This window comes from Passer domesticus, chromosome 10 (genome assembly GCF_036417665.1).
Source record: "Passer domesticus isolate bPasDom1 chromosome 10, bPasDom1.hap1, whole genome shotgun sequence".
NCBI lineage: Eukaryota > Metazoa > Chordata > Aves > Passeriformes > Passeridae > Passer > Passer domesticus.
The window spans coordinates 16,887,988-16,910,437 of NC_087483.1; the positions used below are offsets into that span (position 1 = coordinate 16,887,988).

The 22,450-nt window shown below is 39.6% G+C and overlaps 1 protein-coding gene across 7 annotated transcripts in view; it reads right to left on the bottom strand.

Annotated features, from left to right (window-relative positions):
• Positions 1-23: 23 nt before the first annotated feature.
• ALS2 (alsin Rho guanine nucleotide exchange factor ALS2) overlaps positions 24-22,450 on the bottom strand; it is a 221,407-nt gene continuing 198,980 nt past the window's right edge. For 5 of the 7 annotated variants that reach the window (XM_064434042.1, XM_064434043.1, XM_064434041.1 and 2 more), the window contains 23 exons: positions 21,310-21,375; positions 18,728-18,890; positions 17,809-17,940; positions 17,446-17,574; positions 17,067-17,137; positions 16,650-16,716; positions 16,160-16,362; positions 15,951-16,016; positions 14,430-14,528; positions 13,768-13,932; positions 11,780-11,891; positions 11,402-11,479; positions 11,157-11,290; positions 9,078-9,266; positions 8,701-8,818; positions 8,007-8,164; positions 7,141-7,263; positions 6,466-6,642; positions 6,028-6,073; positions 5,475-5,536; positions 4,719-4,868; positions 4,365-4,461; positions 2,310-3,018 (listed from right to left, as the gene is read on the bottom strand). In XM_064434042.1, the coding sequence (XP_064290112.1) occupies positions 2,980-3,018; positions 4,365-4,461; positions 4,719-4,868; positions 5,475-5,536; positions 6,028-6,073; positions 6,466-6,642; positions 7,141-7,263; positions 8,007-8,164; positions 8,701-8,818; positions 9,078-9,266; positions 11,157-11,290; positions 11,402-11,479; positions 11,780-11,891; positions 13,768-13,932; positions 14,430-14,528; positions 15,951-16,016; positions 16,160-16,362; positions 16,650-16,716; positions 17,067-17,137; positions 17,446-17,574; positions 17,809-17,940; positions 18,728-18,890; positions 21,310-21,375 (2,644 nt within the window). In that variant the 3' untranslated portion in view covers positions 2,310-2,979. Of the gene's footprint in view, positions 316-2,309; positions 3,019-4,364; positions 4,462-4,718; positions 4,869-5,474; positions 5,537-6,027; positions 6,074-6,465; positions 6,643-7,140; positions 7,264-8,006; positions 8,165-8,700; positions 8,819-9,077; positions 9,267-11,156; positions 11,291-11,401; positions 11,480-11,779; positions 11,892-13,767; positions 13,933-14,429; positions 14,529-15,950; positions 16,017-16,159; positions 16,363-16,649; positions 16,717-17,066; positions 17,138-17,445; positions 17,575-17,808; positions 17,941-18,727; positions 18,891-21,309; positions 21,376-22,450 lie in introns of those variants that run through there. The other 2 variants (XM_064434045.1, XM_064434046.1) reach the window with 2 other exon arrangements.

Sequence of the window (22,450 nt, forward strand, 5' to 3'; positions counted from 1 at the left end):
TAGTGCAGCAAGTAACCTCACTGCCCCAGCTAATCTATGGACATCCTCTCCTTTCTAATCCGCAGAAACCTAACCTTAGAACTACTCCTTACCAGGGAGAAGAGAACAAATCCCCTTAACCCTTTTCTTGCATTAAAAAAACACTTTACATTATCTCTCACCTAAATAGCTTCTTATTCTCATCAACTTTCCCAGTCATCACTTGGGGTCTGTCTGCAGCTACCATGCCTGTGATTGCAGTGACAATCTGTAACACCAGTGTTGATCTTCTGTGGCTGGTTACAGGATTTCTGCTGCAGCACAGGAAATACCCGGCTTTCCATTAAAGACAAAAAAAAAAAAAAAAAAAAAAAAAAAAAAAAAAAAAGAGAAAAAAGTAATTACCCTGAAGCAATCCAGCTGGAAAGGTCCTGCAGGTTAACTCATTTCTTTGTTAGTTACAGCAATACACAAATCAAAGCTGGTCTGTACCGATTTCCTAATGCATGCCAGCCCAGATCGGCTGTAAAGTGGAATCTGTGTCAGAAGCACATTTAATCCAGGGATTCTCTTCAGCTAATAACTGAGCTATATATCAGAAGGACCAAAAATAATCCAGCCCAGACTGTTTGCTTCCCTAATTCAGCCAAGCGAAATTCATAAGTGATACCACTACTTTTTCTAGAGATTGAGGGTATATATGCACCTCTCTGTGTAGCTATACCTTATTCTTGAAAAGCAGAAATAATACGGAAGAATTTCCTATTTCTAGTTACATTTTTGGTTTAAGACACAAAATCAATCTGGGACTTCATATGAAACAAAGCACAATATAAAAATTCTTTCTTCTGAAATATCCAAATACAAAAAATCCTAATTCAAAGCAGTTACAGGGGAAAAAAACCAATCCCAAATCTCTTTTTCGTTGTTACACTCCCACAAAAGGCAAAATAAATCCTGAATTCAGATCTTCTGCAGATGAAAATTGCTATTGATTTACTCAGCTCTTCAGCATAGCCCATTTTAAAGAGCAATTCTGTTCCTACAGGCTTCAGTTAATTTTTTTTTTACATGGAGTTACAAGAGATGATTGCATGGAAAGGCTGCATCTAGTGCAAGATGAAGTGTTTGAATTCTTCCTTATCCTTCATTATGCTCCTCACCTCTAGTTGCATCTTCCCCCATTCTCAAGTTAGCTTTTTATAGCTTCCCTTTTATTCATATTATTGCTTATCTCTCCTTGAATTATCCAGTATAATTTAAAAAATAAGATTAAGCCAACACAAAGTTGTTTGTAAACCTGAAGTCCACTCTATATTTTCTCATCTCTATAGTCTGTTGCAATTTAACAGCAATTTTAAATATCATCGTTCCAGAATTACTCTTTCCCTTTCTCTGATAAAACTAGAAATAATTTTGAAAAGACCAATTACTTTTACTTTATTATGAAAACTGCTACATTGCAGCTGTTGCTCAACACAACAGTATTTTGGCATATGGGTTCTTACCATTTAGATGCCAATATACAAGCCATGACCACTACTGCAAAGTATGATAAGCATTATTTAGGAAGTCTAACATAACTTAAGCTATTAAAACATTCTGTAATCTACATTTCTCCTCCCTTTTTTATTTTTTTTAATCAGTTCTGGCACCTACAATACTGTAGTTACCCACTAGTGTTATTGGTATAAATGAAGTTAGCCATAAACCACAGAACACACACACACACACTCACAGATTCTCCAGGGAACCAACTTCTTCTCTGCAGCCTCCAAGGTGAACTGCTCCAGCAGGTGTGACCAGGATTGTCTACGGGACTGCAGGGACCCTTCCCAAAGTGGGAACACCTAATTAGTGCCAAGAGAGACAGCCCAGTGCATCCTGCTCTGAGTGGGAAGCATGGAAGCACTGAAGCTCTGCCTCAGAGGCAGCTCTGGCTCAGCACAGGCAGAACCAGGAGCGACAGCAGAGTTCCAAACCTGCTGGAGAATCCATCCCAATGCAGCCTGCAGGGTGAACTGCCTGGGAGCTTCCCTGCAGTGGGAAGAGCTTGGCATCGGTGCCAGGAGTTTGCTTCTGGGCAACAGCTCTGAATGCTAAGCCCCGCTTCCCAGGAAGGCACCAAACATCACTTGCTGCTGAGGAGGGGAGTGAAGAGGAGCCTGGTGGGCACCTGGTGTTAACCAAGGTCAACCCAGCACATCTGTTCAAAAGCACCCTTCACCCTTCTCACCTCTGCATCAGCCCACAGGGGCTGACAGAGACAGCGTTTGTGCTCAGGGTAAGCAAACTGAACACTGCACAGCATTTCATTCAGTGCCAAAATCTGAAGTGGTCAGTGCCTTTTATTTATTTCATAGACAGAAAGAATGGTAAATGCCTGTGTATTTACAATTTTAGTAAATAGGAAGTCTGTAACAGTGTGATTATTTCCACAACAGCACATGGATACTGCATTCAGCAATGCTGTTCAACACAGATGCCTCAAAACCGTAATAGCCAAACACACTATAGGTACCCATTATAAATACTAACATATTTCTATTTTCTTAAATAAACAAACATACAGCTTAATTCAGGAAGACCAAATGGTTCTGTGGTGCAATTCATTCCCTTTAAACATTCTGCTGACAAACCAGGAATAATAAAAACAAACCCACTGCTTTGGAAGCCATGCAGTCCAGACTCTCACATGTGTTCTATGTGGATGCCATGCCTTTGTGCAGCACGGTAATTTAAAAGGAATAAATAATCTTTCTGTTAGAATAGGAAAGTATTTCTTCTTAGTCTTTAACTTCATCACCACTTCACAGAAAGCTTCTGGCTGCAGTTTTTGAATCTTAGAACCGAGAGTTCAGAATAAACAACTGAATATTTTAATCTGTAGCAGCAGAACTATAACCAAGTATTTTCTGAGGGCCATTTCAGGAAAGAAGTGGTTATTAGTGAAGTTCCACTGAGTAGATTATCCCACAGAGGAAGGTTGTAAAAGATGGTCTAGGTAAGCTTTTCATGTTGAATCTGGTAGTAACATGCCTGAATTAAAACAAAGTTCAGATTAGTACAAGTGCCAGTTCACAGCAAAGCATCACACACAAAAAGGATGATTTTTTTCCTATGCAAGAGAACGCAGGACAAGGCTCTCTACAAGCAGTGACACTCCACACATGAGAACCTTCTGATACATAAGCTAGCAAAATGAGCAACAGGAGACTACATTACAAATTACATCCAACACCTAATCAAGCAAGATATAATGATTTGGGACTCAATACTTTCACAGCTCCCGGCTATGCCAAGATGAAAGCATATTTTTGGTTACAAGTCTCTCTGCCCTTTGAGAGAAGGACGAGAAAATATTTTTTACAGGATAAGGATGCAGGCATGAAGCATTTCAAAAGCACTCAGACAGAAAAGCAAACGTTTCCATCACCCTGACCTTCTGTTTAGAGTTATTCACTTCTTAATGCTGGTTCAAGTATGCACTGGTTCAGGTTAGCCAGGATCAGAAACTTAATATAAATGTCTCAGACAACATTTGCACTCATGGCAAATTAGATTCTACTTCGGCTTCCACCATGTAGGTTCTTTAGTAAATTTGAACCAATGCAAACCTTCCTTTTTTGAACATTATGAACTAATAGGTCTTAAAAAAAGAAATCCTCTGGTCTCAACTATTTTGAGAAAATACAATCATGATAACCTAACACTTCAGTTTTAAGATTTTTATTTATGTTTGAGATTAACAGCCTCCCTCCAAAGCAACACCACTAAAAGGCTCCACACAGCTGAATTGTCCCAAGAGCCACATGATAAACAGTTTTGAGGTACCAAATTAATGTATTTCCATCCATCATGAATGTCTGAGTGTATAGCAGGATATTCTTCCAAACATGCTCTCTTCCTTTTCCCATACTTAAAAAGACAAGAATACTTAATAAAATGTGGAGAGTGACAGAGTGGGTTTTTTTTTTCCCTAAAACTGCCTTCTTGGGAAGTCTTGATGTAATGTTAGACTTAAACTTTAATGGAATGGCTCATCGCCAAAGAAGCACTTCATTTCAATTTTTATAGGGAGAGTAAGGCTTGTTAAGTTGCAGAGGAATGACACTGAGCATGTAGAACACTCCAACAGTAACTAATACTACCTTTCAGTAATCCATATTTGCACATTACACCATTTTTCTTAGAGGTACCTGCAATTAGGAGGTTAGCCAAAGCTCCACATTAAATTTCCTTGCCTATCCTAGTAAAAAATTTCAATTAAAAAAGTCAAAGAAGTTATAGCCTAATGTTCATATAATTGTCCTAAGCTGATCTTCATTGCTGAAAGCTGATTATTTCCAAAGAAAGCCTTTAATAACTCTGAATAATTTTCATACCTTCAAGGTAGTGAACATGATGCCTTGCTCCCCATGCTGGAGATAGGGATCCATCAGGTCTTCGATTAAGTGCACCTCAGATCCCAAATTCCTTATCCTGCCACATGTGAGAGTGGGAAAGTGAACATGGGAACAAAAGTTGCCAGTATAATGTTTCTTAATTCTGAATTCAGGGCCTTTTCACAATAAAGATTGTTCAAGGCCTTCTCAGACCAAATCAAACAGTCAAACTGGAGAATTTATAGTTACAAAAAGCCAGTTACTAATCCTATAACAAGCAGCAGGAGCGTTTAACACACAAGTACTTGTCCTGCCCATGCTCAGCTTCTGACTGATGCCACCCTTGGTGCCTACCTGGCTCGTAGCACCACATAGAGAAAAACAGGAAATAAGTCATCCATGGACCACAGAAAATCCTCCTGAAGGCTCTCAAGTACACTCTGGGAGATCTCTTCAAAAGTCTGCTGGATCACCTTCAGCTTGTCAGCTGGGGTAAATGTGGTACTATTTGGAGAGCAAAAGCAAACCAGGATAACAGTAAGCAGTGAGAGATCTGCATGTAAATTAGGAAGGCTTTGCTGGCCAGCATGGCCATCCCATGCCCATGGAGGTCAGTCAGACACTGCAGCAGCCAGGGCTGCCAATGCTGCACAGCACCCAGGTTACAATCACCACACCAAGGCACACTACTGCAAGTGAGACTCTCTTCACTCTTTTATGGTGTTTTAATATAGTGGTAAAAGAGGAAAAACTCCTTTCTGAAATATTCCTAATTTCTTAAATTCTTGCACAACAGACACAGAAAAGCTTCCCATGCTCAGGTCACTTTACCACAACTGTTTGGAAATTCACATGTGTATTTGATAGATATCCTTATGCCTTTGATTCTAAATGGTGCCCCACAGACACCTTTCAGTCGTGTTTATGAGGCAACACTTCATTTCCCAGCAGGAGAAATTGCATCTTTACTCAGAACTGGAAAATGTCTTAGTGACTTCTCTTACAAAGGTGAACAAAAAAGGGTGACATGTAAAGGATCCCAGTTAAGTAAACCCAATACTACTATAGCAGGAACAGTGAAACACTGAAAGACAAATTACAAAGAATTACCTGATTTGCTGTAAACATTCAACAGCAGAGGCAAAGCAGGCATCTTTTGTGTTTGATGACACCTGTGTAATCATGGTAAGATATATCAGCACCCCCACTGTTCAGTGTTGAGCCTCTTTCAACAAGATAACAATTAAGAATGTAAACTATTCATTTTTCTAATCAGAAAGTATATAATGATATAACTCAATTAAGCAGCTTGAAAATCTCCTTGCTAGACTTTCATTCTCAAACTTTCATAACTGGAGACCAAGCAAAGGTCTCTTGAATTCATTACCAAGTCAGTCACTGAGTGACAAAGCTGGCCCAATGGCCACTGTAAGAAATCACAGAATGGCTGGGGCTGGAAGGGACCTCTGGAGATCATCTAGTCCAGTGCCCCTGCTAAGTCATCACCATAGCATTTAAATAGTAGGCAAACTTAAGGGAAATATAATAACATGGCATATCTTAAGCAAAAAGCCTGGCCAAAAATTCTTTGATCACTTTGATGATTTCAGTTTCCTGAAAGAAGCACTGGGCAAAACATGTAAACAAGGCCCAATGAACATACCTTTCTACTCTCTCCAAGGATGGACACAGTTCCTGGCCAAAATTTCCTGCAAGAAACCCAACACAGTCCACTGAGAAAACATATTCTTAAAGTATTTTTCGCATTACAGGAATGAAGTCATGATCTTCTGAGATACAACAGCCCTTCTTACAGGATCAACTACACCTCCCACAGGTACCCAGGAAACTGTAATTTGAAATGTCTCACTCTGATTTTGGAGCAACATCAATCTTTACCTCCTTCCCATCCCTTCCACCTCCCTGTTTTGGAAGAAGGAAGGTTTGATTCAGTCTCTCAACCCTTCTAATTAGCTTGAAGACATGCTTAGATGCATTTGAATCAGAGAAAATACTTTAGAAAACTGGGGCTTTGTTTTAGTTGCTTTACCTAATTACCTGCCATAACCTGTTGCAGTTTGTTTTGTTGCAGCATACTCACGCTTGCACTCCAAGAAAGCTGAGAAGAGCCATGTCAGTTTGTTTGTTTAGGCGTAAAACACATTCCCAGTAAATGTCCTCCTCACGCTCGTTGTCCAAGGCATACAACATAAACAGAGGGGGATAGAGGCGTGGCAGTAATACAGGCAGCAGCAAGCCAAAACTGGTTACCACATAGCTGCAACAAAAAACCAGAGGGGGTGGTTTGCAGAGGAAGACCTAAAAAACCAAATTATCTATAAAAATTGAATGAAAATAATTGGAACAAATCTTTCATGTAGCATAAACATATTCTATGAGGGAATAAGGGTAAAAAAATAAGTACAAATCTATCAAATAGCAACTCTGCTAAGATTATAAATTACCTTCAGTGCTATTATTCTAAATGCTTTTCTGAAGCCCAGGCCCAAGCCTTAACTTGCTTACCCATAACAGACAAAAGCAAATTTTGTTTTAAGTAGAGAATCACTGCATCGACAAGCATGAAATGTTTATTACAACCATAACATGGACGTTTGCTTATCAGAATCTGTCATCAGAACCCAAGGGGAAGAAAAACCACTGCTAAGATCCATCAGTTGAATACTGTTTATCTTTCCTCCTCCAAAGAAGAAAAAGAAATGCAACAAATAAAATAAAGGTTTTGTTAGTTTTTATTTGTTTTCCCTTTATGTACCCTGGCTCAGGAGATTCTGATCTGGAATCAGATTTCCCACTGCAAAACGATCGCCTTCCTTTTGGCTCCGTTGTCAGAAATGGAATTGTGCTGCCCTCTTCCGGGAGATCAGGAAACAAGAACCTAAAAGGCAACACACGTAACAGCATTTGAGGAGGTCACATCAACACGTTTCCACAGATCTCAGCACTAAGGCAAGACTGGAGAGAAAAAAAACCAGTAAAAATAATACATGGTGGGCTAAGACAGCACAGCTAACACACGGAGTACCAGCTCCCTGGAGGAAAACAGGAATGCCAACCCCTCCAATGACAAGAACACGTTTCCTACATTAACATCACTTCTCTCCAGACAAGGCTTCTAATTGTTAGTGATTTGGAGTATTTCTGCTTTCAGACTGGCAGGACACAATTAAAGCTGCAGTTATTCTCAAGAATCTGAGCCAGCTCTTCATAGGAAGATTGTTCATCCACGTTGGTAAGAACTTTAATGCCATATTGGTAAGAACTTTATGGAACACACTGGGATTCCCTGTCCTCACTAGTGTTCTATACCCTTTGAACACTGCCTTTGCACAGCACTGATACCCACAGACACTAAACTGTAAATCCATACTCCAGGTGAGCTGCTTACTGCCACATTTTGAAATACAATGTAGAATGTAGCACACTAGGTATAAAGACTTTAGTTTTTCCATTTTTGGCAAAATAGTCAAGACTCCTTAAAAAGATAGGAAAATACAAGCAACCCCCAAAATTAAGTAACAATGCCAGCACCTTTGAACGGTACAACACTAGACAGCTTCAGTACATGGGGCAGCTTTAATGAATTCAGCAGTAGTTTGACTGGGAAACGAGTCTCGTTACCTGACCAGCTGGAAGATGCGTTTGAGGTAGGACTTGATCTCCCTTACAGCCTCCTGCAGCAGTCGTCGATTTGCTCCTACTCCAACATAGGTCATTCTGTAGACAGCCACCAGTGTTTCCACCAGCTTGCCCAAGGGATGGAGAGGAGTATCACAAGCCTGAGACAAAGTATATTAATTGGCCAGTCAGATAAGTCAATGGCAGACAAGTTAAAAAAAAAAAAATCTAAGACAGATGGGTGAGAGATTCAACCAGAGGCTTTCAAAAAAATATTACAAATATCTCAAAAATTAGCTATATTTAACAAATTGCCATTTCGATTACATAATTTCTGTGTCAGCTAAACACAATTTATAGGAGTCAAGACAGTACAAGAATTTGTGCTACTACTTGGACTAGTCATCTGTCCAGTTCGCGTAAAATTAACATGCAAAAATTAGCAAGTATTTCAAGATGCTTTGCCGGGATCCAACATTAAAGAATTAAAACAGTAATTGAACAGAAAGTGACTTTAAGAGAGCATTCATTAGGTATTCAATGATTTTAGTCTTAGTTGTGGACTTCAATATATTAAGTGATGACCAAGCATGAACTATGGATTACAAGAGTGCAAATATGAAAGTATTTAGGAAAGCTATTACAAAGTGAGCATGCCTTGCCATGCCTTATTACCTGAGCATTTAAGTCACAATACCTTTATCAAATATTTTTTAATATTTTCATATTTTTCCAGGGTGAAGGCACCAATGTGTTGTGGAATGAACTCCAAGCTTTCCAGTGTCTGGGTATGTGAGCGGCTCAGTAATTCCGGGCTGCAGTTTAAAAAGACAGACATCGTACAGGTTGAGACACAATGGGGAAAAATCCCCTGACATTAACAGCTCAACTAGTAATAAACATCAGCATGTCCCTGAAAGGGTTTGTAGTGCAAAGCAGTAAGGCTATGATTTCACTTGGGATTTGCTGTTGTTTTAACTAAAACTTTACAGAGTTTCAAGTTTAGAGCTGAGTGCAGTTCCAGTTTCCTTCTCCATCCTGTTTTGCTTGGTGACACATTCTCTAGGAGCCAACCTGTCTTTGTGCTGCCGTCGGTTGGTGGTCAGAGCCACTGCAATGTTGTCCCAAGCCTTCCATCTGTCCCCCTGGCCAGGGCTCTCACAACCAAGCTGGTTCCAGCATTCTTCAAATACTGCCTTCCATTTCTCATCAGGGGACACTGCCAGGATCCCAAGTTTCCGCCTAACAAAATGACCAGTGGGTCTGTTAAAATCAAATAGCAATGAAACAACACATTCAGCTTGAAAACCACCCATGGCTAATGTCACTCTCATCTCTCACACTGTTTTATCAAAAGCTGAGAAACTTAACAGACTCTACTTGGAACCAAGTTTTATCACTAAGAATAAAGTTCGAGCCTACTACTAATACCTACATTAGAGAACAGCTATGAACCTTGTTAGTTTTACTCTTTCTTGCAGCCGTCCAGGAATGGTACAACAAAGAGCTGGTGCTTATCTTCACCAGTGGTACTCATTCAGAAGTCTCAGGACACATTCATGCAGCAAGGACACAGCACAAGTAAGTCCCAAGCATCTCGCTACCCTGGAGTGTACAAGTAGCACAGCTACCCACATAAATACCAAGGATGGGTACACAGCTACTACTACAGATAATGTTGCTGGGCATGTTCGGGATGTGCTGATAGAGAGCAAAACCACCTCAGGCATCCTTTCACTGCCAGACAATGCTCAGGGATCATCTATAGCCAGAAGAAAACCAAGAGCTCTTCTACCCATGTATATAGATAAAGATATCTCAGACATATAATGAAATGTACGGCTTTGAAAAGCTTTCTCAAAACAAGTAAGTGCTGTCAGGGTTAACAAGTCTATCTTGATTTAAATCAAGTGTCAGAAATTGTCAGACTTTTCACTAATATTTCTTCCAGCATATTTGAGATGAGAACTACCAACACAGGTAATTTCCCCATGCTGCCAGTTTCACAAAGCAGAAAAAGTAGGCTCTAAGCCTTTGCAGAAATTATACCAGAAGATTTTCAACTTGAAGACAGTCAGAAGAGGATAGATGAAACCCTTATTCCACAAGCAATCCTCAAAAATATGTATATACATTTATTCATAGACTCCCTACTGGGGTAAAAAGCAGACAGCTGCAAAGGCTGCAAGTGTTCAGTTCAGCAGGGAGGCCCTGCTTAACTTGCATGCTGTTGTAGGTGTCAGCACTGTCAAAAGAAATTACCAGTGAAAGCTTCAGGAAGGAAGCCAACTGACAAGTAACCTATGTAAAAATATTAGAGTCGTGTTTCCCATTTTAATCTGAAATTTCAGAGCACATTTCCAAGATACTGAACTCCATACAGCAATTGCTAAACCATTACATGGTGCTACCACATAGCAACATCTCACCATCAACTCTTTACTTCAGTCTCTTTTATTCAAAGATATATCAATTAGAACTTTAACATGTTTTGTTTTTTTCCCCCAGAAAAAATTAAGAGAATTGCCCTAAGGCATCTGCTATACAGAGGGATTTATGGATGCTTTTAAAAGTGATCTTTTAAAGGTATTAAACAAGGTATTAAAATGCTCTTCTGCAAATCAGCAACCTTCTATTTTCTTACACTGTTTGGAAGAGGTGGAGGATCTAGTCAATTCTGTCCAAATATACCCCCACTGGCACTATTAAGTGACACAATTCATTAAGTTGCTAACAAAGTAACTGGCAGAAGGCAGAGAGGTGTGTGATTAACTTAACCACTCCAATGGAATATAAGTCTTTCTCAGGAGCTCAGAAGTCAGCAGCTGTGAACTCAGGTTCTATCAGTCAGCTCCAACATAGGCAAAAGAAAATTGAGACTGCTACAGCACAGTAACAGCACATCAGCTGTCCTGTAATTTCATCCACTATTTGCATATTAAGTAGTAATTAAAGCAAGAATAACTGTAACAGTATGTTTATCTTATTTTATTTCTTGAGCAGCAAGAAAAAGGAAAAATGTTTTCAAATCTTCACTGTTTCTTTGGAAGAAGTATTTTTGACCAGTCTTCGAAAAAAGACAATTGTTCTGCTCCTAAGCAATACTGAACCATATTTATTATTTAAAATAATTATTTATTATTCAACACTCACAGTGCTTTAGGCTTGTCCTTCTCATTCTCATACAAACTAGGTTTGAAGTAGGTTCCTGTGATTTTTATTCCAGATCCCCACTCTCCACTGAAGAGACCTTCAATGTAATCTCCATTTGGCAAGGTCAGTGTTCCCTTGGGAAAAGATTTTTAAAAACTTTAACTAAAATCCATTGGGAATCAAATTACAACCTTTTTATTGTCTTGGATGGTGAACAGTTTACGAGTGACAACTGTAATACTGACCTTTCCACTCAGAGTCCAGTTATCTGAAAATTCTCCCTCATAGACTGTGTCATCCTCAGAAAGCAGAATTCCAGTCCCCTACAAAAAAGGAACACAAAGAACACAAAGCAGTAATTATAACAGAAAGGCAGACCACAGATCTAAAGATGCACTTTAGAAAACCTGTTATTAATTCTTAGCAAATAGTCATTTTTAAGCTCTTTCTGAAGTAGTCCTAGGTAAAACAGAGCAGGGATAATAAAGGCAATTCTAAAAGCATGGGCGATAGAAGATTAGAAGAACAGAAGGTTTCCACAGCCCAACACACTCCACGTGCCTCAGAAAGCTGCCACCCTTAGAGGAGCAGTCCCTAAGCCCAGGGAGTGGTGTCCAACTCACCATCATTTTGTTGGTGCTGAAGGCTCCTTCGTAATACAGTCCAAACTGAGTAACCACAACACCATTGCCTTGGCAAAGATCATCCTGCCACATTCCCATATACTTTTCTCCTCTGAAGAAAAATGAAGTGGGAAAAACAGAGCCTGAATAGTACATCTCTAGTCTTTCTTTGGCTTTACAGCCACATTGACCAGTACAGAAATCATCAGAAGAGTCATAGAGCAATTGCTTTGAGTCTGCCAGTTTGGGTTCACCAGCTCCACAGAAATACCAACTCTTTTTGATGCAAATAAATTAGAGTGAACTTTCTCTCCCAATTCACATTTTCAAATTGGCCATATCCAAGCAGGCTGATGGGCTGAAACAGTGCTGCAGCCCTGTTAAACCCACTGCGCACCCCAAGGAACTTGAGCAGCTTGTTTTGCCAAAGTTTTTATTTCTTTTACCTAAAGTTTTTATTTCTTTTACCTAAAGTTTTTATTTCTTTTACCTAAAGTCTCACGACTCAAACTGAAGAGAATAAAAAAAATCAAAAGAAACCAAGGTGTCCAGTTGTTCTGAAAGAGAATGTAACATTTTCCCCATGCAATTAATAAAAAAACTTCTCAGGGCCTTTTTTTCTGCTTTTAGAGGGAAACTAGTGATTGATTTGACACAATTGTGCTTGTGACCAAGCGTTTTCCTTGAAATGTACCCAGGAAAAATTATATTTATAGTAAAGAGAGTAAGCCCAACCATTAAACTAAGCTCAGGGGTCTCTCCCAGCTGACTGGCCCCATAAGGTGGCAGGAAGCTTGTCTGATGATTCATCCTGCCAACTACAGAGGCCTCTGCTGGGTGAAGGCCCCTTGGAGAGATTTTGCATGCTCAGTTACTGGGATGGAAACTCAAACAACTGTTTTGCAAAAATGACAGCAGGCAATAGTGTCTGAAGCTATTTCTTTTTTTGTCTGGGCTGCAGAATAAGTGCAGAAAACAAATCCTGAGGACACAAAGATACACAGATGACTTCCCAGAGACCAGAAGCAAAACTACATCAGGGCAGTTGCTCATGTTTGTGTAGTACTGGAGTGAAAAGCAAATGCCACACTCCTCCTTCACCATGAACTAACACTGCATTTACAAATTCTGGAAGTGAGAGGATTTGCAAGAAGAGCTGGTATCTATTTGTCCTAGGAAAATAAATGACTGAAGAAAGTATGCAGTCACATCTTGGCACTACAGTGTAAGTACAACCACCCCTGAGCAAGACTAGGTGCAAAACTGACATGAGGAAATACCTAGAGATGTTACAGCAGCTCTGTTTCAGAAAAGCATCCCCTCTTTACACTCCAGACTTTTGCCTGCTTTTGAAGAGGGCATTCAGTTAAAACAACAGTTCCTTGAGCATTCACCAAAAGCTCTTTCCAGAAAAACAACAATTAAATTAGTGACTAAAAGACAGATTATACTGATGTGTGCTCAGGGTTCACTTACTGCACATATTGAGTGGAAGTCGGTCTCTGAGACCATTTCAGTAATCTGCCCTGAGAGGAAGCATCCTCCCTCCACTGCACTGGCAGAAAAAGCCAATGGAAAACCTGAGCATGAGCTGAAATTCATGAGCACCATTATCTGCCACTGAACAACCCACTCTCATAGGCCTGAGATGAATGAATACTTCTCAGATGAATTCTTAATACTTTTAGCACATGCAAAACACAATGCCTCAATAAGACACTATACTCAGAGCTAGCTTTCAGGCAGGAGTATGACAGAAAAGCAAGGCAGAAAAGAACAGTGCAATCCCTCCACCATTCACTCTAGAAGCAGCACCAAAAAACAGTTCCTGGACCCATTTCCTTATACTATCAATCCAGAAAGCCCAGCAATAAAGAAGAAGAAAAAAAAAAGACACACTATTACTAGAACTCACAAATCAAATCCTTTCCTACTCTTTTTGCAATTGCATGTCATGCCCGAGTTGAAAGGATTTGTGGAAGCATTACCTTGTGATATCATCAAAAACTCCATAACCACTCTTCTTGTCCATTATCCACTGTCCAATGAACATACTGGGAGAAGAAGAGGTCAGCTTCCCACTGCGCAGCAGCCCGTGCCCGTGCCGCATGTTATCCTGAAAACACCCTTCATACACCTCACCCGTAGCATAGCTGGAACAGCAACAACAACACAGGAGCAGGTAAGAGTCCTCTCACCTACTGCTCTGATGGGGGGCTGGTTTGGGAGTTTTTGATTGACTTTGTTTTGCTGGGTGCTTCCCCCAAACAGATCAACCCTTCTCTTTTTCCTTCTAGGAACTGCATTACAACCACACCAAAGAGCAACTACAGTTAAAGTATGTTTGGGATAAAAGTGACACTTTAATACAAGTCTTTGGATGTTTTATTGTTTTAAAGCCACTCTCTGCCCAACAAGTAAGGCTATTGGAGGTGATATTTATCTCTCAGAATAAAGAATCCTCTCTTATTGTAAAGTGGCAGCAGCATTAGAGCAGACATTAATAACTGATCACTGTACAGTTGCATTGTGACCAAAGCAGAAAATAACAACTACAACCACAAGTCTGCAATGTAAGAAAGCTACACAGAGTATCAGCCCTGCTCTCCTGCAGCCATGCAGTGACAGCAACACAAGTGCCACAAGTTACCTGTACACTCCATGCCCACACATTTTGCCTTCCTTCCAGTATCCCACGTAATGGTCCTCTTTATTCAGTGCTTTGTTAGGCACTCTGTATTCACCATACCTGCCAGGGCAGAGATGGAACACAAGCAGCTGTAACACCAACACATTGCATTAACAGAGCAGATCCACATCACAGAGCCATTCTAAAATCAGAACGTTCTCTCTCATTTTTGTGCATCCAACTACAGCACTCACAGATGATAGTTTTTATAAAAGAAAGCAAGAATTCCAGCATCACTAGATGGTCAATTTAGTCCATACTGCTCTCTCCTGTTTGATTGTGACATGTTGTAAAGACTGCTCTCACAGCCACACTGCAGCACTTTTCTCAGGCCATGAGTCTTTTCAAATCATAAAGACTGCTTCTACCTTTATTATTTTCTTCAGTTCTTGATAATCCAAGTACACTCTGTTAATCCAATTCCACTCATCAGGGAGAGATGAGGGCATGTATTTTTCAAAATTTCATTTTTCAAAAGATGCTATCTTCCAATTATGCTCAGTGACAAGGAATTATTCACAATTTCTGTATGCTTGAAAATAATGAGATGCACAACTGTATTTATTGATTTTAATCTCCTGAGGAGGTCAAAATTCAGTTCTGAAGGTTCTCTTCAGAGCATGTCCACCCAAAATGACACTGCTGTTAACTGCTGAGACCATAACATGCATGCTGAAATACAAGTATACACATTTGATAGTTTCAGTAATTACAGCTAAATACGAATCTATTTCTTTCTGGTTGGGACTTGTTTGCAGTATTTCCATCTCTAACAACCCTAAAATCTCCAGGATTAGTTACTTAGTTACAAACAACTAAAGCTCTGATCTTGTTTTATAGTTTGACATTTTACCAATAGCCAAGAGGAATTTTAAAAAGCTGTCTGCAGTCAGACCCCATTTCAATTTCCCCTCCAATGCAATATTTTGAAAATACATTTTGAAGCCAATAGGACTTCTCACATATTTTTATCCTGCCCAATACAGACATGTCTGCTCACAAGATGCATATAAAAATGCCTTTGGAAATAAGTTAACCCCTCAGCCACAACAGGGCTCTAAACAGATTCTTAGCAATAAAGTCCACAGATTAATGGACTTTAATTAATCAAAGCTGTGTAATACATTAAGTTATTTTCAAGTAGTTTTATTTGTTTCACCAGATAACATGATAATGTCCAGACCTTCCATTCAGCCTACTTTCAGTCTCCTCTGTACTACTTATCTTCATCATCGACATCACATACTATCATTAGTTTTCACCCAAACCTTGAAGTCTCAATTCAAGATTTTGTCTCTTTGCTAAATTACTAAACCTTTGCTCTTCCAGAAATACAGCAAAGAAAACATTAGAGAAGGTGCTATGTTGTAAGACACGTCAGTAAGATTCACTGCAAAACCTTTAATTAAAAAGGTTTTGTTAGTTTCTCCTACAACAAAAAGTATTTCTTGCCTGGCTCCACAAGCAGTTAGAATATCTTACCCATCCTCCAACCCAGTCCGAAAAGTCCCAGAGTACATTCGTCCATCTGCCCATTTTAGGATCCCTCTGGAAAAAAATATAAACCCATGCAAATATGTAAGATAATTAGCTCACTTTGCACTTTACAAATACCTTCTGTGAGTAAGCCTACTTATTGCTACAGCAACCACTTAATTTTGGTTTCAACAGCTCCATTCCAATGCATTTACCTTCCATGGGGTTTTCCTGAAAGCCACCTCCCATCATAAACAGCATCCTTGAATCGAGGGTCCTTGTAGAAAGTGTATTTGGCACTGCGAGAAATGGGAGGCTCCTGTCTTGGCACATTCCCACCAGCTCCATACAGAATCATGTCAGAAGTCCCTCTAAGGGCCTGATCCACTGCTTGGCTTATTGCCCTCAGCCACTTGGTCTGAAACAGAAAGTGGTTCATGACAGAATTGAGACAACACCTGTCTTTGCACTGACTCTCACCTTTGCAGCAAGCACAATCAACCACTGCCACTGCTCAGCACAGTGCTGTGCATGGAAACACTGCTACACTCAGGCACCATGTACAGCCAGCCTGCACACTCAGCTGCAGAAAGATTTCATTATTGGGGAATACTCAGGCAATCCTTCTCCCAGTTTGGTTTCACAGTAGGGGAAAAAGCCTCATTTGTATCACTAAAGTCTTGTCAAATTTGTAGAAATGCCCACCTTCTCCTGTGGTGTTGAAGAAACAAGAACAAATTGCTCTTCAGGTGTTGTAATCTTCAACCCGTTCCTACACAGGGGAAAAGTATTTTAATCTGTGAAATTCCATCCTGAAACCCCAAGGTTTCTTAGAGCATTGATACTGTGTTTTCTCTTCTCCACCCCAGCCAGCATTCCCTTCAAGACAGCAATAAAAAGAAGCAGCAGCAAAGACAACTTGCTTCCCTCTCGACCACCTTATTCTTTCTGATGTTTACACAACTTTTATTTAAGACATAGAAATGCATTTTCTGAAACAAGAAAAAAGGGTAGATATGGCTGCAATCACTGCATTCTATCCAAGTTCACAGAAATTGGTTACAAAATGCTCATCTTCTCTCCCAGAAGATCAGACTATTTCAGCACAACAAGAATACTCACACATTACCAGCTTCTTCTGAAAGAGCTTCTACCCACAATGTGGACAAGGGAAAGATATGGTGTGTTGAGAACTGTAGGAAAGGAGAAGGGAAACATCACCAGTTACTGATCCATTAACCCGGTCCCATTTTTTTCCAAATGGTTTATTTTTTCCTCTTTGTTTGAGAACTAGGAAAAACTGAACATTAGGGACTCTTTCCACCACTTTGGTTGAAGAAACAGCCAACAGAAACCATGCCAGCCATAGGGCAATGCAAACGTTAAAAAGACACATAATTTCAGATTTATTTTTACACTGGAAAAACTTCACTATATGAAAAATACGTAATGTGGTTTGAAGCAGAGAAAAGGTTTTGTTGCTGGCTGCAAGCTGGCTCACCTGAGCATGTACCAGAGCATCGTTGAAGAGGATGAACCAGTTCACAGAGAACCTTCCCGCGTGCTGCAGGGACAAGGCGCGATTGCTGCTCTCACAGATCAAACGCCGCTCCGGCTTCCGCAAGGAGTCCTGCAGGTGGGGCCAAAAGCAAAATGACACAATCCCACTCCTCACTGATTGTGACTTAAGGCCCGTGCTTTAGGTTTTCACAGCAAAGGCCCAACCTTTCCAAAGTAAAGAGTACTACAGCAACACCAGCTGGAAAACACAGCAAGTGCAACTGGGACAGCAGCATCAGTAACAGACACAGGCACTAAGAGCAAGAGATTCAAGCTGCCAGTGGACTGGCAATCATCACCATACCGTCATTTTCCCAGGAAAGGTCTTCCAGAAGCCAAGGGTGTATTCTGCTTCTTTCATTTTTCTGCTAAGATGGACAGCAAGGTTCTCGTAACATGAACTGGAATCCTGCAGCTTCTGGTATTCTGGGGATGCCTGTAGGGCAAGGCAAGACACAGCTGAGGGTGCTGCTGAGCCCCTGTACCAACACCGCCAAGCAAGCTGCAATCCAACTGCTCATTTTATTAAATCAGCACTAAGGGCATGACAGTTGGTCTGGGTAATAACCAGAGCAGACAGTTATTTTCTCAGTCACATGCTCTGTTAGTGTCCTGATAGGTTTTTTAAAATCACAAGAAGGTCCCTGAATGTTACAAGAAGAATGATTAATACACAATCACATGATCTACTTCCCTGCAGCTTAACAAGCTGTCTCAGAAGTAGTGCCTATAATTGCAGGAACAACTCTAAATTACTAATTACAATATTGAGCTAAATGTACAAGTAGTTACAGTGCCTGTTTAATCATCTTTTATTTCAAAACAAAGTAATTATACACATCTAAATGGGTGGTAAAAGTCTACCTAATATATATGTAGTGTTTTTTGTAGAGTATGACAGCCAAGGGCAGCTGCAATGATGCCAGATGAAACTGAAAAGCAACAGGCAAACATCAAAACAATATATCTGCAATTAAGCACTCAGGCACACAAACAAGCTCTGGCAAAATGACAAGTTTCTACCTGTCACGTGGTTTGTGCAGGTGGTGTAAGATTATGCAAATAAATCTACAAGATCTTCCCTGCAGCAAATACAAGGTTGAAGTAGCTCCTCTGAGGAATAAACTAGTTTTAATTACCTGGCATTTGCTTCACACAGTTACTTCCAAGCTCTAAGTTTCATGTGTTTATTTATTGCACTATAGATAAAAAAACCATCTTACCACTTCAAAACACGTGGCAAGCTTTAGCAAAGTTCTGGCATAATTATGAAGTCGTCCAAATGGCATGAAAAACAGAGCATTCAAAACTTCTACTAGCTGGAGGTTTTCCTCATTCTTCTCAGACAGTTTCTGTAACAGCTCCTGGTTTTTACTCAAGAAGTCTCTAAATGATGGGACCATTGGGAAACAGAGGGATGAGAGAAGAAAAAAGACATTAAGACATCAGTGATGTTGTATGTAAATGAGCCCAGATTGCCCCTTTTTGAATTATCATAAACCAATAAAAATTTTAAGGGCAAATGCATGCTGCTTATTCATCTGTTCAATTTAGTTTGAGGAAGTACAACAGTAAAGACATGTAGCTGAAACTGCAATACAAGACTTGTTTTTTACTTGTAACTTCATATGCTCAGTCATCAAACTGGCTGAAGGAAGTTGACTATATGGCTCACTTGGAGTGTAACCAATCACCTTTTTCCTCTTTACCACTTGATTAGTAAAGAACAAACAGGTAGAAAGACATCCCCATTGTTTTTAGAGTAGTAAGTCTCTAGCACTCTTGATTCATGCAAGAAAGCCTGAAAGAATCTTAACTTTGCTCTAGTGCACTTCCCTAAATATACTGAAATAATTTCTTCTGGCAACTGAGCAGTTCTTCCCCTAACTACAAAAATTACATCCTACCTCAAAGAAAGGCAGGAAATCTGTTCAATTCTCAGTCTGATTTCCAAGAGGGAGAACTAATCTAGTTCAGAGAAGAAGAGGGAAATGATTCTGAAGACAGTACGTTAGCACACAAAGCCAGGATTTCCTCATTAAAAGGAAAGCACACCTATGTTTCCCTCTCCTTTGCTGTAGGTGTGTGCTCACACAGGACAGGTGAACTGAAACACATCCAGCTGGGAAACACTTAAACCACAAGTTGCAAGAATCAGGTGAGGCTGAGAAAGCAGGCCCCAGGGACAGCAAAACAGATCAGAGTTCACAGCAGACTCCCTAAGAATGCTGCACAATTGGTGAGATGCCATCTCACACAAAATGCTGTACCTTGTGCAGGTCTGCTAGTGGTATTTAAGAACTCTGTTACTGAACCAGTCTTAGGAATAAAGTCTTCTTTAGAGAGAAGACTGTTTTTCCTAATTTTAAATTTATGCCTCTGGACAGCTTGCTATTTTTAATTTTGAGATCCTCACATGGAGGTTTCTCTGTTGAAAAGCATCAAACAATAACAGACAACACTCACTACAGTTTGTCTACTCTTTTAGAGGACATGCTCAAAAACCTGCCAACTATGGAGACTTCCATAAAGTACTTTTTTTAAAGTCAGGACTACATCTAATGCATTCATGCTGCAGAACATCCATAAAAGATGGGCGGACAGCTTTAACCATTTACTTAAGACAGTACCCCTCAGGGAAGGAGTGGGGGGAAATTCATCATTAGCAGCAAAGATATTCTTCACTTTCCTTTGCAAGAAGCAGGACAAAACTTGCACAACATCTTTCCTCAAGTGTTACTTACCTAATGAGACCCTGGCTGCAGTAGAAGCTGTGACACCCAGCAGTGACAACTGATGTGATGAATTCAGCACTGGGTGATTTCACTATGAATGATAAACAAGCTTATACTTGAACTAAGATTTCCTCTAAGTCACCCTAAAAATCCTGACCAATGAAAAAAGATTCTCAGTGTCTCTCAGCAGGGTGATTCTGTATTTAGACTTTGGCACTGATCCTCAGAGGGCAGAATATTCTTTGTCCTAGGTACCTGTGTTTCGAAGACCTTCCAGTACCATAATTCACAGTGCATTCAAAGCGCTCCATAAATGTTAACTGAACTACTCCAGATACAGAACTTGTGAAGGAAAGGCAGCAATTCCACAGACAAATTAAAAATTACCCTCAGTACAAAAACTTCTTCAAAGCACTAGTGTGAGAGACCCAGCAGGATTATTTTATTTCCTGGACAAAAACTCTACAGAAATGAGAAAAAAGCTTCAGGATCTAGAAACCTCAACTCTACTGTCTCAGGCCTTAAAATACAATTCCTTCCTCACATTTACAGCATCTATGCATGAAATAGAGCAAAGAAACCTTGAGAGGCAGAGAAGATGCACATGCAGAAATATTATTTTTGCACCATTTTAAAGCACTTCCATAAACTTAAAGAATTCACATGAAATTAATTCACCTAATCTACTGGAGCTCATTTTCTTTGGTATTTTCATGACAGCAACATTTGAAAGAATAAACACTAACACTGAATAATGATGAGCATTTAACCTCATTTATCTGAAATTTTAAAAAATCATGATCTGAACTCTGTTTCTTTGAGAGAATTTCCCATAACAAGCTTTTTTCCCTCCTTTCTCCATCTTCAAAATGAACTAACTGAACTCAGCAACATTTTAACCTAAACTTTTATCATAACTTTCTCTTTATTTGAAGGAAAAGGAATTAGTGTACTCAAGTATTCTAAGAGTAAGTCTCTGCATGGTCATTACTACACACATACACTCTCCATTCTTTACAGTTCTTTGCTAATTGATAAAAATGCCCAAAAAATGGTAAAGGTTTGCTTACATTGCTGGCTTTGCAAGGAGCGTAAATCCTCCCATCACGAGGAAGTTTGTTACTGAAGTACAATACCTAATATAGGGAAGAAAAAGATCATCAATTACAAAATGAAAACATCCCAGAAAGCAGCAACTGTTGAAATGTCCAAGAGTTTATGATGATGTCTGTAATATCATTTACTACACAAGTTATACAGTACTTGAGCAACACTCAGTGTTACTGCACACTTGGCATTCACCTTCCACATGAAGCACTGAACATGCATTACTACACATTACTGCTGCCATTAGCACAATACTTTAATTTTATTTTTGTTTCTCTCAGATTTGGATGTGTACAGAATAAACCACCTGTTTCAACCTTTTAGTACTAGTAGCTTCTCATTACAGTCAAGATGGATTCAAGAGGGGAATTTTCTTTTTCCGGCTCTTTAACATTCCATGACTTCTCCCCATCACTATTAAAAAGCCAAACCAAAACAAAACCACCTTTCTCCAAGGGAAGGGGTCACTGCTTAGGCCATTTAACAGATTATACTTGTGTTGCCTGACTGATCCTTGACAGATACTCATGGTGTAATGCCAAGGCTCTGATGCCATACACATAAAAACATGTAAGCAATAGGGAGCAAAGGGGAAGAGCAGAAGATAAGCAGCAGTGAGAACAGAGATTAGGTATTTCAGTGTTTGAGGAAGAAAAAATTAAAACCTCCTATTCTGAGTAATGAGAACCAATTTTGGAAATCCAGGTTACAAGAAAAAATTCAAGTTGAAGACTGAGTAAGAAAATGAGAAAACACATATTTAGAATTATGACAATCTATATGATAAACAAAGATGGAAGCTTCTTTTAGGGTGATACAGCATAAGTTCATCACTGACCTAGCAAAAATGTTCTCGGTTGTGCCTGTGTTCAAAAACGTGCAACTAGTTGTCCTTCAAACTGCTACTGCATAACGAAGTTGACAACTACTGCACAACAACTGAAGTTGATAAAATCAAAATTGTGTTTTCTTGGATATTTTCAGATATCTGGTAACCAAGGCTACATTCAGATACAACACTTTTAAACTTTCTGTTAAGCCATTATTTTGCACAAAAAACTGTAAGTATGATGACACTTCTGTCACATTTAAATAAAATTGTCC